The sequence below is a fragment of the Anabrus simplex genome, chromosome 3, assembly GCF_040414725.1.
Source record: "Anabrus simplex isolate iqAnaSimp1 chromosome 3, ASM4041472v1, whole genome shotgun sequence".
Taxonomy (NCBI): Eukaryota; Metazoa; Arthropoda; class Insecta; order Orthoptera; family Tettigoniidae; genus Anabrus; species Anabrus simplex.
In genome coordinates, this window is record NC_090267.1 from 356,139,648 (window position 1) to 356,158,146 (window position 18,499).

The window sequence follows — 18,499 nt, forward strand, 5'->3', positions numbered from 1 at the left end:
AAATGTGGTGTTACAGAAGAATGCTGGAGGTAAGATGGATAGATCGAATCACGGAAAGAGATACTGAATCGAATCGATGAGAGGAGATTAGTTAGGCTAAATTACAACAAATTATTTAAAAAATTAATTTAAAACACCACCTAATCGATACTTCATGGTCATCTTCAGCTGTCTTTAAAAAATAGCTTAGATGAAACAATTTGATTTGTAAGTACATTAAAATCTTAAATTACTTTCCCATGGGAACTTATAACTATTACTTAAAACACTTGAAATTTGGGGGGAAGGGGGAGATAAGGGTGGGGATTTTAGTGATGTGGTGTGTAAAAGGGTACTTAAATTACAATTCACGTCTATGGTAATATTAAAAAACTTATTTTCTAATTGAACATATTTATAAATCTTAAAACGTCTGTAATTAGGCACTTTTTGAAAAAACACTAGGTGGCTTAATCTTGCTTATGTTAAAATCGATGTGTATAACAGTCTTCAAGTTTCTTATTGATTGTCTGTTATGTTGATTATCTTCCTTGAAGGTTGCTTTTTATTTTTAGTAACAGGTTGTATCGAATTGTTAATTTACATGGTCCTATAGTGACTTGTCTATTAACCCCGCACCCCCCCACTGCACTTAACGCCCTTCAAAGGGCCTTGGCCTGCCCAGCAACTGCTGCTCAGCCTGAAGGCCTGCCAGTTACGAGAAACCATGTGGTCAGCACGACGCATCCTCTCGACCATTATTCCGGGCTTTCGAGACCGGGGCCGCCATCTCACCGTCAGATAGCTCCTCAATTCTAATCACGTAGGCTGAGTGGACCTAGAACCAGCCCTCAGGTCGAAAGAAATATCCCTGACCTGGCTGGGAGTCGAACCCGGAGCCTCCAGGTGAGAAGCAGGCACGCTACCCCTACACCACGGGGCCGGCGACTTGTCTATTAAGTTGCGTGAAATGGCGGTCCTCAGATTTGGGCAGCTTGCATCACGATTTGCAACCAACAGAAAGATCGTAAAATGTTAAAATGTGTCTTTAAAGAAAATTGTTCTAATTTAGTTTGACCTTGGAAAGAAGGTGGTGATAAGGGGAATATTGTTTTAACTCGCCTTTCTGGAATGGTGTTTATACTCCGCTGCCTTGGGCTGTTTTTGTGTACATGAACTGGTGCTATAGCGATGTATCACAGTTTGCTCATTTGTACAATTCGTCGGAGGGAGGGGAAGCGAGGTCGTGCTGTCATCTAATACGTCTCGCAAAGGGGGAGGGAGTACCAGCTGTGCTTCCATGATGTCGTGTTTAAATCACCATTCCAGAAAGGTGAGTTAAAGAAATATTCTCCTTATCCCCACCTTCTTTTCGAGGTCAAACTAAATTAGAACAATTTCGTTTAATGACACATTTTAACATTTTACGATCTTTCTGCTGGTTGCAGATCGTGAGGCAAGCTGCCCAAATCTGAGGACTGCCATTTCATGCAACTTAATAGACAAGTCACCATAGGACCATGTAAATTAACAGTTCAACACAACCTGTTACTAAAAATAAAAAGCAACCTTCAAGGAAGATAATCAACACAACAGACAATCAATAAGAAACTTGAAGGCTGTTATACATATCGATTTTAACATAAGCAAGATTAAGCCACCTAGTGTTTTTACAAAAAGTGCCAAATTACAGATGTTTTAAGATTTTTTAAAATATGTTCAATTAGAAAATAAGTTTTTTAATGTTACCATAGACGCAAATTGTAATTTAAGTACCTTTTTACACACCACGTCACTAAAATCCCCCCCTTATCCCCCCTTCCCCCCCCAAAAAAAATGTCAAGCGTTTTAAGCAGTAGTTATATGTTCTCATGGGAAAGTAATTTAAGATTTTAATGTACTTACTAATCAAATTGTTTCGTCTAAGCTGAAGATGACCACTAAGTGGTCGAAACATGTCCTGTGTATGATAATGTTTTTTTATAATTCTGCCAAAAGGCAAGAAATAAAGTATTGATTAGGTGGTGTTTTAAATTAGTTTAATAATTTGTTGATTGAATTCATCGATGCGGTCATGAAGTGGACAGCTTGCAATTGACTAAATTTGACGAGAAGAAGAAATGGAATGATAGGACACATCTTAACCCTTTCACTACCAATTTTATTTTTTCATAAATTTGGTTATTTCTTTGCATTTACTGGTCAACGAACTTCTAATTTGTATGTAATTTCAAAATCTAATTCGTATCTGATACGTTGTGCCTCTGAGAGGGGTGGGACATTACGTGTCCCACTGGCATTTCTGTGTGGGACATATATGTCCCAGTGGTATATTTTGAAAGATGCCAACCCTTATTTATAATACCATGATTTATAAGAATATGAAATACAAAATATCGTGCACAGAATACTAACTAGCCAAACTTTGTAGGTTAGATTAGGTGCAACAGATCAAGTGTGATAAGGTGTGTAAGTAGTTCTTGCGCAGAGGGGCCTTACACATTGTACAGAGAGTTTTGGTTCTTGTTGCCTTCTTCAGCTTTGAGCACCTCACACATCGCCTTCTGGTACTGCCTTCCACCGACAACTGATCTCCGACATTCAACATCAATTATGATGCCGAGGTAGGTCGCCCAGATGTCCTCTTCCTTTTTATTGTTGCATTTGCTTTGCCAACAGCAATCATTTGTTCTGCAAGGGCAATAATGTACTCTAGCAACGGAATCTTTTTATGCTTGGTTTCTAGATACGAAATCCAATAATTGACAACGGCCATTATGAGGACCTTGAAGAAAACCTTTCTCCACCACTTGTGAGATTTTCTATCAAAATCATGTTCCAACTTTCCGATCTGTAGAATGATGTTGATTCTGGGCAGGGAACTACTTCTTTACTTTCATCTTTTGTTCTTTTTTAGCACTTCGACTTTGCTTGCCATATGGCAGTTGCTAAGTACCACCACTTCTTTAGAATCCTGCCATCTTGCAGCAAGCATTCTAGAAGCATTAGCCAAATACTAACATTGACTTCTGTCTAAATTTCCCTGAAATTGTCGTTTTTGTCTGCTTCTGAGGCTGTATCACCATTCAAACCGACCGAATCATTGTCACTAGGCACGTAATTTACATCCCCAACATTATCCGAGCCAAAGTCCAAATCTGATGCTGAATCTTCTCCACTGGTCTCTAAAAACTCTGCCACTTGGTTGTCATTCATTTTTTGAAGTGATCTTAGCTACAATAAGCAAAAGCTATTTCGTGAACCAGGTTATAAAATACCACTGGGACTATATGTCCCAACGAAAACTAACAATGAACACAATAATTTAACCTCTGTGAAATGGCGCGAAAACAGTGACCCGTGTCGATAATCTCCCGTTCTATGAATAAAACTTTGAACAAGTGCCATCTGTTGGAAATTTATGGCAATGCTAAAGTTAACAATTGTATAGATAACCATTGAAACACGGTCCTGTGCTATTATACTTTAATTAAATCCCAATAGTATTGCTTGATGTCCCAGTAGGAGTGAAAGGGTTAAGACACCCAGGACTTGTTCAGTTACTTTTTGAAGGAAGTGTAGGTTGTAAGAACGGTAGGGGTAGACCAAGGTATGAATATGACAAGCAAATTAGAGCAGATGTAGGATGCAATAGTTACGTCGAAATGAAAATGTTAGCACAGGATAGGGTGGCATGGAAAGCTGCATCAAACCAGTCTATGGACTGATGACTCAAACAACAACATAATAAAAGTGCAAGAAAATAAAATTTTGGAAATTATAATTTATACAACTTCTATAAATGTGGGTTTTTTCGGTACAGAAATTTTACATTTCCTATTTTAGTTCCCCGAATATTCATACACCACTGTATACTAATCAAATAATACGAGAAAGTCCAGAAAGTAAGTTCCGTTTCAATTTATCTCCGCTGCAGCGCTGCGATCGCAGTTCCACACATGCACGGTAGACGCTCTGTATCAAGGAGAAGAAGCATGTGCCATTTTGAGATCGCTGTCAGCCACGTACGCTTTGTTGTACTTGTTTACAATGTCGCTGTTGATTGAAAATCCCGCCGCTTGTGAAATCAGATCTGTGATTCGTTTTCTGAATGCTAGGAAAGTGAAACCAATTGAAATTTATCAGCAAATTTGTGACGTTTACGGACAAAATGCGATGAGTGATTCAATGGTGAGACAGTTCAATGAAGGACGTAGTGACGTGCACGATGAAGAAGGAAGTGGGCGTCCATCTTTGGTTACAGAAGAACTGGTTCACGCGATTGATGACAAGATCCGGGAAAACCGCAGGTTTACAATTAGTGCTCTTGCTATGGAATTTCCCCAAATCTCACGATCACTAATTCATGAAATTATTACAGAAAAACTGAAATTTCGTAAACTTTGCTCACGTTCGGTACCAAAGATTCTTACTGAGCAACACAAATCAAAACGGATGGGTAGTGCACTTCAGTTTTTGACCCGTTATAATGAAGGCGGCGAAGAATTTCTGACACAGATAGTCACAGGAGATGAAACTTGGGTTTCAGTCCTCTTTAGATATATACAAAGTTTCAAGAAATTCAGTCTAGCTGCTTTCCTGTAATGTTTACACAAAACCGAGCAAGATGGCCATGCAGTGAGGGTCGCGTAACTGTGAGCTTGCATTCAGACAATGGTGGGTTCAAATCCCACAAGGGGCGGATGGCCTAGCTGTTAGGCCCCTTTAAACAACAAACATCATCAAATCCCACAATCGGCAGCCTTGAAGATAGTTTTCCGTGGTTTCCCATTTTCCCACCAGGCAAATGTTGGGGTTGAACCTTAATTCAGGCCGTGGCCACTACCTTCCCAGTCTGAGCCCTTTCCCAACCTTGCATCGCCAAAAGCCTTCAATGTGTTAGTGTGACGTGAAGCCACTAAAAAAAATGTTCACTCAGACAACAAAAATTGAACTTTAGACTTTTGTATATCTAATCTAGATAAAAACTAAGTATTTCAAGGCAAAAATTTGAAGTGTTCAGACAAAACTGTAATATTTTATTTACATAGATGAGTGGGGTGTGGTAAAGCTCAATGAGAGCTGCTGAGTTGAGATTTTTATCTCAAAAATCCCATGGCATCAGGTAGGACATTCAGACTTCTTAAATCCACAGTCTGAATAAAAATTAGCCTGGGTGGCTCCAGCAACCCCAGAAATAACTGGGATAAGCCAAGAATACATATAGTTTACACTGACTGACAGAGCAAATGCAACACCAAGAAGGAGTGGTTCGAAAGGGATGAAAGTTGGGGAAAAAACAGAGACGGCATGGACGAATAATTGATGTTTATTTCAAACCGATATGCAGGTTTCACAATGCGCACGGCATCGACTCAGTAGGATGTAGGACCACCGCGAGCGGCGATGCACGCAGAAACACGTCGAGGTACAGAGTCAATAAGAGTGCGGATGGTGTCCTGAGGGATGGTTCTCCATTCTCTGTCAACCATTTGCCACAGTTGGTCGTCCGTACGAGGCTGGGGCAGAGTTTGCAAACGGCGTCCAATGAGATCCCACACGTGTTCGATTGGTGAGAGATCCGGAGAGTACGCTGGCCACGGAATCATCTGTACACCTCGTAGAGCCTGTTGGGAGATGCGAGCAGTATGTGGGCGGGCATTATCCTGCTGAAACAGAGCATTGGGCAGCCCCTGAAGGTACGGGAGTGCCACCGGCCGCAGCACATGCTGCACGTAGCGGTGGGCATTTAACGTGCCTTGAATACGCACTAGAGGTGACGTGGAATCATACGCAATAGAGCCCCAAACCATGATGCCGCGTCGTCTAGCCGTAGGGCGCTCCACAGTTACTGCCGGATTTGACCTTTCTCCACGCCGACGCTACACTCGTCTGCGGTGACTATCACTGACAGAACAGAAGCGTGACTCATCGGAGAACACGACATTCCGCCATTCCCTCATCCAAGTCGCTCTAGCCCGGCACCATGCCAGGCGTGCATGTCTATGCTGTGGAGTCAATGGTAGTCTTCTGAGCGGACGCCGGGAGTGCAGGCCTCCTTCAACCAATCGACGGGAAATTGTTCTGGTCGATATTAGAACAGCCAGGGTGTCTTGCACATGCTGAAGAATGGCGGTTGACGTGGCGTGCGGGGCTGCCACCGCTTGGCGGCGGATACGCCGATCCTCGCGTGCTGACGTCACTCGGGCTGCGCCTGGACCCCTCGCACGTGCCACATGTCCCTGCGCCAACCATCTTCGCCACAGGCGCTGCACTGTGGACACATCCCTATGGGTATCGGCTGCGATTTGACGAAGCGACCAACCTGCCCTTCTCAGCCCGATCACCATACCCCTCGTAAAGTCGTCTGTCTGCTGGAAATGCCTCCGTTGACGGCGGCCTGGCATTCTTAGCTATACACATGTCCTGTGGCACACGACAACACGTTCTACAATGACTGTCGGCTGAGAAATCACGGTACGAAGTGGGCCATTCGCCAACGCCGTGTCCCATTTATCGTTCGCTACGTGCGCAGCACAGCGGCGCATTTCACATCATGAGCATACCTCAGTGACGTCAGTCTACCCTGCAATTGGCATAAAGTTCTGACCACTCCTTCTTGGTGTTGCATTTGCTCTATCAGTCAGTGTATATAGATGGTAAGTAATACCATCAGAGTCTTTAGACAGTGACTATCAACTACTGGTCATGAACCTGAGAGGGACTAAGGACAAGAAGAGTAGAACAATGAATATTTTAGGAGCACGTTTTCATAAAAAGCAATGTCTGTTAAAAAATGTATTATTCTTATTTGTCTTGTGACATTACAAGTTGTATTTACCTGTGAAATTTCCATTTCAGTTTTTTAATATTAAATTAATTAAAATGTTAATAAATTAGTTAGACCAGAAGAAAAAATTAAAAATAGTATGGTACAGAATACCTTTCTGCTCTATCCAATGATTGCAGCAATGGGTTCAAACACAAAACTGCTTGAGAGGCATAACGCAGTTAGAATCAGACCTAAAACAATCAGCCATAGAACACTTCTCTTTTTATACTGAAGCACACCTCGCTCTTTCTGTTGGTAACATAGTTAACATCCACAACCCCCAGAGTGAAATCATATTACAATAATGTATTTCCCAATATTGTTTGAAGTACCAAAAATGAATTAGAACTGATTTGTCTGAACTTTAATTCTCATTTATGTTGTGTCATTACAAGTTGTATTTACGTGCGAATATTTTTAATACTCTCAGGTTTGAACAACAAACCACAGCCATTTGGTGGTCTTCCTACGACCTCATTGATTATGCACTGCAGTACTCTATTCCGCCTGTTGCCATTTCTTGATGGATGCAGTATTTTTGTATCCATCTCTTGGCACAGACCAGAGCAAAGTGTAGCTTCCACCGATGTCCCAGTCTCATCCATGGCTGTGACAATATAGAAGCTGTTGGGGTATGGGTAGTGCTGAGTAATGACATTCAGAGCACAACCTCACTCTGTGTGTTATGAAAGGTGTTGCTCATAGGATCAGCCGTGCTGCAGTGGCACCTTCTGGTCCAGTGAGGAAAGCAGTGGCAAACTACCTCACTCTTCATCTTGCCTAGTATGCCTCATTTGAGCTCTGCCATTGGTGTTTGTGGTTTCTCTATAACTGCATAGCCTTTGATGCTGTTTGAGGATCCAACCAGCCTCAGGGCTGATGACCTAACATAGTACTCTATTACGGAGAAAGATTGCTGGTGACGAGGAGAATCACATAAACATTTTTTTTTTTTTTTATGCACTTGGATCTGAATACCAAATCACAACCATTAGAAATGGATGATGAAACACATTGTATTCACATGGTCACTGTTGCCAATGCCATTTTTAGTTTGTTTTTAATTTTTTTTTTTTTTTAATTATGAACAAACATTTCAAGTTTTTAGAATGTTTGTACATTTCTTGAGTTAATAATAAATTGAATGAGACAGTGAGACATTTTACGTCATCATGGGTGCTATAGTTTTTTCATAATACTTAAGCAACATAATTAGATATATAGATTCAAAAAATGTTGGAATAATTGCTAGAAGAAAATATAATCATCATAAAATACCAAATATCAAAGACATAGTACTGGAACAGTGCTGGTAGGTAGTACTGGTAGTAATAATAATAATAATAATAATAATAATATGATGATGATGATGATGATGATGATGATGATGATGATGATGAAAAAACATTAGAAAAGCTGGCTGGGCATGTTGTTAAAGCTGTTGGGCAGGTACTGTGCTAAATTTTATCTTGGCGACACACTTATGTGGATTAACATGTTTTAAATAATTTTTAATCACTAATAATGGACCCTATTGTCTGAAAACCAGTTTGGAGTGAAAATATTGAGCACTGATACAACTATTTAATTTCAATAATAATAATAATAATAATAATAATAATAATAATAGTAACAAGAATAAGAAGGCAACAGTCGCAAGTACTTCTCAATTTCCGGGATGTTGTTTGAACAGTTTAAGTATCTCTAAATACAGTAGAGACAATACGCAACACTTGCGGATTTAGCCTTGTTGAAATGGGAGACAATTCGACGGTGGCGCTCCTAGTGACTTGACCTGAAAAGTCGCGCTAAACTCAAATATCAATGGAAATGCATATATAAAAATGGATAAATAAATTACATGTAGAAAGAAATTATTATTGAGATATTAACTTCGAAGTTGCTAAGGCAATTCTGGATAAATGAATGAAGAATTATTTAAAAGACTGAAATTAGACATATAAACAAGATGTGAAATGAACTGCTGTGAAATAGCTTGATCTTTCATTTATGCATTACTTTTTTTGCTTTAGCATTCCTGCCTGAACTTTTACGGTTAGATTTGTCTTTTTTCTCATTTAAAAAACATTGCATCATCACATTAAGACACTTGTCAATAAAAATATCGGCACATTCCTTACACACATGATGCAATGATTTAACATTTAAAAGCTGGGCAATTTTCCTCTTGACATGAAGCCTACTAACAGAAAGAAAATCTATAAAATCCCAGCTTTAATCTGAGAAGAGGGATAAAATAAAGAAAATTATGAAAATGTTGTCGATAGTGATGCTTTGAGGAATATTTACATACAATTAGAGCAAAAATGTAACATACCCTTGGCTGAATAGTCGAGGATTTCTAAAGTCGCTGGCCTGAAAATGATCTGAACAGATCTTATAATTCTTATATAAGCGCAACGTCCCTTCTTTCTTGTACACCTTATCCAAATCACTTCTGTGACATTTCAAAACCCACAGATCACACCTACAACAACACATCGGTATTGAAGGTTAACTGCTGCACTATACAATAAAATATGTGTATTATATTTTAAGTCAGTTAAAATATGGGTCGAGCAGGTCAGAAGATTATGAAGTACTCTAAAAATCTCTCTGTCACTGGAAGAATATATATGCAAACACAATATTACTTACATTTTCTTGTCACGAGAGAAGCGAAAGAATGGCCGCGCATTTTTCTCTACTTCATAGTTACTGCAGCCAAACACAGCACATAAATTTCTCCTCATGTTGAGAGGAGATATCAAGGAATGACACACGCTAATTATGTCAACTCACTGAAAATGCATAAATAACACCAAAAACTTCACACACAAATACACATGCCCTTATGACAGAATCAGTAGTTCTCAGGTCTACCCGCTAGAGAGAACTCTAATAGCTGGCCCTCGATATCTCACTGAGTGTCGCGTATTGTCTCTACTGTATTTGGTATCTCTCTGCACTAACAAATTTTACAGCATTTCTTAGGCCTTTATAATCATATTTTCTGCATGAAACAGCATCAATTGCTGCTAAATTGTGAAACCAAAGAAGAGCACAATGTTTACATTTATTGAGAAATGATGATAAACTGCTGTGGTGAACAAGATAGAATCTGTATAACTTCTTGGAATAGTTATGGATTTATTCAGGTAGAATAATTAAATTGAATTGTGAACAACTGCAGAGGAGGATGGGTATATGTGGTTTAAAAAAGTAAATGGGTCCTCCAGCATCCCACCTTTTGTACACTTACTTGTTCCATTTCTTATATCAGAAGAAGTAACTGATCAAGAGACTACTTCTACTGTTACCTGTGCTCCTAATCCAGTAATGTAATGCTTATATTCCTTGTAATTTGAGACCTGTGTGATTTTCATTTGTTGTGTTCATCAGCTACAAATTTAAAAATGCATGTTACAGTCCCCTTTTAGTAAGTAAAGTGTTAGTGAACCTTACTGGATTTCCTGATTCTTATGTCTTAAAATAATATTTATTTTTCTGTTTGGATGCTGTTTAGGGATCTCCTCCAAGTACATCACAGTCAGAGACTTGTTTAGATAGTTCTCGATCCCAGTCATCTCGAGTTACGTCTATTAAAAAAGTGTCTAAAGACCATGTTAACAGAGAACCCCCACTTAAAGAACAGTCATCCAGGGAACACATTGCCAAAGAACTTTCTTCTCACGAACCTGGAGCTCGAGATAATATACCCAAAGATGTGGTAGCTAGAGAGCATGTTTCTCAAGAACACACCTTGAAGGAGCTAACAAACATTACCCAAGAACGTACATCAAGAGAACCCATACATCAGGATCATCATCCATCTCGAGAGCATGGCTTCCGAGATCACAGCACTCGAGAACATGGTTCTCGTGAGCACAGCCTTCGAGAACACAGTACTCAGGAGCCACTCTTCCGAGAACAGAGCTCTCGGGAATCCAGTACTCGGGAATCTCTCTCTCGAGAACATATCTCCCAACCCATTGCCCGTGAACACGCTATCCAGCCTATTGTTCGAGATCATGTCACTCAACCTTTCACTCGGGACCACGGTTCCAGAGATCATGGCACTCGAGAGCCTACATGCAAAGAATCTACAAGCAGAGAGCCAGCAGCCTCAAAAGTCGAGCAGACAGCACAAACTGTAGATGAGGAAACAAATTCAACAGACTCTAATTCAACTACAGAGGATGATATTCGTCGAAAGAAACGGAAGCTCTTTCCAACATTCAACCGTAAGCATAAGAGCAAGATGTCTTCTTGATGATTTGGAAGCTTTATACTCAATGAAGGTTTGTAAAATTCTGGGATACACAGTTACACTTCCCATTAAGATTTCTGTTTTAAACTTTGTTGTGAAATTGTCTCTATGTGACTGAAAAACAGTCATTTTGGGGGATGAATGCTATTTGGCAAACATATTTGTCTCTCTTTTGTAGTCACTTGTATGGCAGTGTTTGGAAGTCAGTCCACTGAAATTAAAAACATAATAAATATGACTATGGAAAGGCAGGTTTTTAAAATAAGATCTGTAAAAGAAAACCTGAAAAGTATTTAGTATGTAAATGTTGCTGTCTTATGACTTTTTACTTCAAGATCTGATGTTAAATATTCTCTTTTGAGATGACATGTAAATCATATCAAATACAGAATCCCATTTTTCATTCTCTTTAGTTTATGAAATACCTATGTTCATTTCTTATCTGCCTCATAATGTTCTCTCATTCCTTTGGAATGTGATCTTCATAGAAATGTTGTGTATCTTCTTCTGTACTTCTCAGTCTTCTGTCACATGCTTTGCCTCTAAACGAGACACTCTTATTACTTGCATAATTGTATTTGTCCAGCTTATGGAAGCTTGCTGTCTCTCTTTACTGGGTCATTTTCTGTGATGAGTTTTATGAGCTTTATTGTTTAGCACTCTATGTTCAAGAACTAGACTCCTTGTGTACATACTGCTGACAGCATGCTTTTGATGCTTAGCTCCAGAAGAATGTGCTAGTGACTTAATTTGGTTTCTTTAGTCAGATCAATGATATTTTGATGTATAACATTTCTTAGGATTCATTTTATAGAAAAAGCTGTTTGTGTGCCAATAAATGGAAAGTACACAGTTCTGTTTCAATAAGTTTCATAAGTAAGTATAAGGCAGCACTAAAGCAATTTTAAGGAAAAGTAGACAATAATGGTATTCTTGCTTATATTTAAAAAAGGTTTGTAATGACATAACGCATGAAATGTTATGTTCGTTGCATTTTTGTTCATAGAGTATTGAAATTATGCTTTTCATGTAAGAGTAAATGGCTTAGAAATCACCACTGATAAAAATTATAATTATTTCTGTGGCTAATGATGGTCAGAATAATTAATATTTTAAGAATATGAATTTTATTTATTTATTTATTTATTTATTTATTTATTTATTTATTTATTTATTTATTTATTTATTTATTTATTTATTTATTTATTTATTTATTTTCAGGAAAATCAATATCTATTAGAAAAATGTATAAATGTTATTATTATTTATGTAATAATACAAGTTGTATTTTATCTGAATCAATCATGAAATGTAAGGCCCATCTGAAGATCAAATTAATATCTGAGGTTTTCATTTCAGTTCATTTTAGATTAAATTAATTAAAATTAGTGCATAAAACTTGCTTTTTCTTTCCTTATCACTGAGCTTTATGAGAAATTCCATGGATTTCCCCCTCCCCCCCCCTTCTGTGAACGCTGCTTTCTCAAAGATTTATCGAACTGAAATAAACAACTCAGAACTATTCAAATGTACCATTGTGGAAAATGTATTTCTGATCCTGGAAACTATAGAGTGGGTAAGGACTTATTTCTAGTCATTGTTAAATAAATTTGTGTTTAAATAATGGATTACCATCATTGTCTTAAGGAGTTAGCTCTTTGCTTGGTTCCGTCAAAATAGTTCTACTTTCAGACTCCCTCCCTCTGCCAAGGCATTTTTCCTTTGCAAGAATCATCAAATCTTGATGACTGTATGTGAAAGTTACGTTGGACGAAGTAGATAGGAGGGGTTTTCTGTGGAATCTCCATTTTCCTTTCACTTTCAATCCAGGGATGTTCTGCTAACATTCATGTGTCAACTCTCCAGGCATTTATTACAAGCCTAACCAGCCAGTATCAGCATTATATAGGATCGTATATGTCAATTGCTGGCATGAATAAAGGAGTAGATTCACAGAGGAATAGAGCTGAATATGGACTATAGATTCCGAAAGTTGTCTGTTGAAAAAATACTGAATAAACAAGATTTGTTTGAAAACAGTAGTTGTATTCAATTACTATTTTGCTTTTATGGATGCTTAATTTTTGCTCAAGTGAAGAAGTGAATTTTTTGGTCAGAGTTACTTAATGCTAGGTCTATTCATAAATATTTTTCTGAACAAAAATGATTTTGTCCTTGGTGGTTTTTAAGGTTAAGTATCTCCTTGAATATATCCTTTTGAGTGAGTTTTTATTAAGGGAGTTGACTTCACACAGTAACGATTTTAATTAGGTATACTTTTATAAGCATCACCCTTCTGTGAGATAGGAAAGGTCTTTTTTTCTCCAAACTAAATGTAATTCTTTAAGAAATAATTGTTTAATTTTGTCTATAAATGGACAAAGCTGTGTTTGTTTGCTTTACATTGCCATTTTTTTAATTGAATATATTTCATTTAGTTTTCACTTACTGCATACTGGATCTCTATCACTGTCTATGCACTGGAATTGTGCGATGTAGTTATTAACTTTCAAGACCTTGTTTGCCTTTTATTTTAATATAAGTTCTCTAGTTTCATTTTTTACATCATATCACCTGATAAACATAAATTAGGAAATTGGGTTGAATTCCTTCAGTTCAAATACACAATAGTTTCTTACTCTGCTTATAAAGTAAAAGTGTCATTAATGAACTGTAGTGGCTGAACTAGGTATACCTAAATCAATTGTATGTAAAAAATATCTTTAGGAGAAGCCATCAAAATTATTAAACAAAATTGTTTTGAAAGTAAGGAAAGTTATTTTATATTAATACTTACAATTAAGAGCTGAAGCACTCTCTCTCATTTTAAGACAAAAATGTAATCAAAAAGTCAAATGTTATTAGATAGATACCTGCCTTTTACATACATTTTTTAAGTTTAATTTCCCTGTATTGATTTTGAACTGTGTGATGTTGACGCAGTGACCAAAAGTAATTCTTCTTTACGGATAATAATTTTCTCTACTATGGAAGTCAGTCAGTAAATCTGTAGTATTTTGCAGACATTTGTGGTTGGACAGTCTTCATTCAGGGATGATTGACTTCATAACATTGTTATAATCCTTTTTGAATAGTTTTCAGGATTATGGTGAGCATTTTTATGTATATGTACACAGAATTCTCCTTGAAATTTTGATGTAGACAGTGTTCAGTGGTCAGCATTTGGCAGCATGACCTCTTACTAAACGTAGCATCCACTCTGAATCCCAATACCAATGTCTCCTTCTTCCATACAGAGATGATGTAGCCAGAAAAGAGATAAGTAATAATTCTCTGTATTTAAATATATTAAATGGTTAATATAAGGTGGGAAATTCACTGTATAACAAAAACCTCAGAATGGAGATAATTGAGATACTATAAGAGGAATATATTTGGCACTCTACAGCAGCAAGATTTGGTGACATGAGGGTTAGAAGCATTTAAACATTTTAGATATTAATCTTATTGAGGATAAAATCTGGGCTTATAAAATCTTCAAATACTAGTACAGCAGTCTCGATTATGTAAGTTAATGTGGACCAAGACTACCTCAGATAAGCAAAAACTCAGATAAAACAGATGGTTACTGAAAAAAAACTGTGTTTTGATTAGAAATTAGACAAACTCTTTTAATCTTGAATTAAATAGAATGAATAAATCAATATGAACTTTTTTATTGTCCTTTTCTCTCATTTTACCAACAGCCATCATAGAGGTTTCAGTACTGACAAATCAAGCAATGAAACAGCATTTGGAAAGCAGTTAATGACAAATAATGCAAGCTGCAAAACAATGGATTCATCTTGTTGAGCGTTCAGTCTGTTATCAATTAGAAGAGAGAGGTTAGACTTGGGCCATGAAATAATTGAATTGTTTGGCTCTGATGGAAACGTGATTGTTATTTTTTTAAATCAAGTTTGGATAACACAGAACCTCGGATAGTTGCAACTGGGATAATCTAGACCCTCCTGTATTAAGAAAGAAAGGTAAGACGAGACCTGATCAACTTCTGGGTAGGCACCGTACCTATGCATGCTTTGTGGGTTCGTAAGTTCAGCCTTCATAGGCCAGTATTTCAGAGTTAATCAATAGCCAAAGAAGACCGTGTTGTAAAAGGCATTGTTTGAAAATCATATTCTGTTCAAGATTGGATTTTCCATAGCAGTCATCATGGCAGGGGGTCAGGCTAACTTCACTGGGATCCACATTATTAGCTGCGTTCTCAGAGGTCCTGGTTTCATTCCCCGTACTGTCAGAAATTTAAGATTGGCAGGGGCGCTGATATGTGGTTAAAAAGGTTCATCCAGGTCCCCTCCATTGGGGGTGTGACAGAAAAGAGCTGCACCACCTCAGGATGAGGACATAAATTTACATTTTTACTGGGATTGTGGAGATATGTCACTAATGTTATAGTTTTTTAAATTAGAAAAAAGCAAGGAATGGATTTATATTAACATTTAGGTGTATACAGAGTTTCTTGCAGTGTCTGTGTACAATAGAATCTTGTCTTAAATTTTTACCCTGTTAAGGATGAGTTTTACTTTACAAAATATTGGGTTTGTATGCTGTGTACTTGTTAACAAGAGCAGGACATCATCTTCATAACTGAAGGGCTTTACATTGTATGAAAGGAAGTATATAAAAAATAGACTTCATATATCACAGAAATGAGATCATTCAATGAAATTCACTGAATGAGTTGGCTATAACATACAGGATATATAACTGTAAGTTTGCATTTGAGAGATGGTGCATTTAAACCCCATCATCAACTGCCCTGAAAGTGGTTTTACTTCCACCACCCCACCAGGCAAATGTCAGAGCTGTACCTTAATTGAGGCCATGGCCACTATTTTCCTGGCCCTAGTCCATTTCCATCCCACCCTTGCTGAAAACCTGCATGTGTTTGTGAGATGTTATAACTACTAGCAAAAAGACAAGAAAAGAAAAAAATCAATGAAATTGACTCTGCCTACATAAAGATATATTAGGATTCCTTGTACATATCATAACAAAATTAAGAAAGCAAGGCTCAGTAAACTACAAAAACTGGACATTTAAATTTTTTTCCTCCTCTAAATATTCTTCATGTAACTATGTGATAAAATTTTTCTAAATGACATTTTTAGTGACCATCTTTCTGTTTCCAACTCTCTTTCACTGATAACCAAATGGCATTGTAACTGGCTTCTTTCCAAAGTAGCCACAGTTAAGACTGGTCATTGTAGGTAGGATTTTTAATAAGAAAAATTGTGTTCTTGTAGTTCAGATTCGAAGTAAAAGTGGAGGCCCTGTGGCTATGATCACAATTTGAACAGTCTTGTAAAACAAGTCTTCTCTGTCTCTCTCTCTCTTTCTTTTTTTTTTTTTTTTTTTTTTTTTTTTTTTTTTTTTTTTTTTTTTTTTTTTTTATCTTGCCACTTTTCACCACCCTTCAGAGGATGATTTTAATTTCTTATGCCTCATAGTTTGAAGAGAAACAGAAATAAGTCTTAAGTTTGTACTGGCACAGTTAAAAATGAATTCAGTACTTAAATACTTTAATAGACCTTAGATAATAATGTCATTGGTTTTACGTCCCACCAAACTACTTTAATGGTTTTTAGAGATGCCAGGATGCTAGAATTTTTTTTTTTTTCTTTTATGTGTCTGGTAAATCTACTGACAAGGGGTTGGCATATTTGAGCACCTTCAAATACCATCGGACCAAGCCAGGATTGCCAACCTGCCAACTTGGGCTCAGGAAGCCAGTGCCTCAACAGTCCAAGCCATTCAGCCTGACTTAAACCATAGAAATGTGCTCAATTTACAGTATGAAAGTTCTTTGTTTCTGTCATTCGCACGCTTTAAGAAGATTATATAAATTAAACAAGCAATAAAGAACATTTTAAATTACTTAAAATATTAGTTTATTGAAGAAACTATTTTCTGCATGCCAGATCATAGAACTTCACCTTATTGACCTCTCAAGCATACAGAGAATGCCTACTATCCTAATTCAGATCCATCATCCAGAGAGGTAGTAGGGACTTACTGTATCCGAACTTATTTGACAGTTACACTTCTTCTTCTTCTTCTTCTTCTTCTTCTTCTTCTTCTTCTTCTTCTTATTATTATTATTATTATTATTATTATTATTATTATTATTATTATTATTATTATTATTATTATTATTATTATTCTATGGTTGCATATGTGTTTTAACCCATCTCCTTCATTGCTAAATAAAATAAAATCACTTGGTGCTTCAATGGTAAAAATATTATTAAACTTTTACACTAGTCATTTCTTAAGCTGTAATAGTCCACCTCTATTGTGTAATGGTTAGTGCTATTAGCTGCTATCCTCAGAGGCCTGGGTTTGTTTCCTGGTATTGCTAGAGATTTAAGATTGTCAGGAGGGAAACAGTACATGGCAGCTCACCTCTGTTGGGTGTGTGCCTGGAAAGAGTTGAACCACCTCGGTTTGAGGACACGTTTACTTAGCTGAAAGAATTCAAATCTTTGGAAGTTAACTAAAGGCTGTCAAGGCTGTCAAATCTTACTCAACCTGTAAAATGGCCTACTGTAAAATCTGTAGAAAGCAAAGTAAAAGCAATTTACTGAAGTAAATGCTTGTGGCATATTTACTGACTCTTGTTTTTTTCACCTATAACCTGTAGAATATAAAGAAAAAATTGTTAAAGCTACAGTTAAATATACCAATAATAGCAATGTCATCATAAAGTATTTTCTAGTGTTTTCAGAAAAGTGTCAGTGCTAGCAAAAAAAGAAAAACTGCTCTATCTGCTTAATGATCGTCAAATGAAACTATGAAAATTCATATGCCATTGTGCTTCACGTCTTCAGTGACCATATTATTGAAAATTCAATAGGAAGTAGATATTTCAGTTTAGTCTTTTGTTAGTTACTCATTTGATGAGTCCATAGTAATTGCGTTATTAAAATGCAGCTATATTTAAATGGTTGAGTTGTTTTTTTATTCTTCCTATAGCTCCTGAATCTATCTGAAAGTGGGTGTTTACTGTGGTTGAGAGCTTTTTTAATCACTGAAATGATGTAAGATCTGTGGTGAAGAGAGAAACTGCTATTTTGTATCATCCATTAAATAATTCATTGCAGCATTGTTCCAGTGCAGTATATCATTACTTTAAACAACTCTAATTATCCTACTAATTGCATTCTTTGGTATTTACTTAGATGGTTATGATAAAGGAGCAAAATTTGTTTCAAACAGTCTTACCTTCAAAATATAATAAATTCTTTCACACAGTAAAATTTCTTCTTGGAAGAGTACTGCAAGATAATACTAGTAATTCTCAAAATGATTGAGATATTTCTATTGGTCATAATAGAGACATAACAATTCTGTTGTTTTGTCACTAGCTTTCAAGATTCTGGTAGCTATTGTTTGAA

General features: G+C 36.9%; 1 protein-coding gene across 3 annotated transcripts in view; it reads left to right on the forward strand.

Moving 5' to 3' along the window:
* The window catches only part of Stim (stromal interaction molecule), a 424,265-nt gene extending 407,136 nt beyond the window's left edge, over positions 1-17,129 (forward strand). For 2 of the 3 annotated variants that reach the window (XM_067143252.2, XM_067143251.2), the window contains exons 14-15: positions 10,338-11,055; positions 16,754-17,129. In XM_067143252.2, the coding sequence (XP_066999353.2) occupies positions 10,338-11,055; positions 16,754-16,947 (912 nt within the window). In that variant the 3' untranslated portion in view covers positions 16,948-17,129. Of the gene's footprint in view, positions 1-10,337; positions 11,113-16,753 lie in introns of all 3 variants that reach the window. The other variant, XM_067143253.2, reaches the window with a different exon arrangement.
* The last annotated feature ends 1,370 nt before the right edge of the window (positions 17,130-18,499 follow it).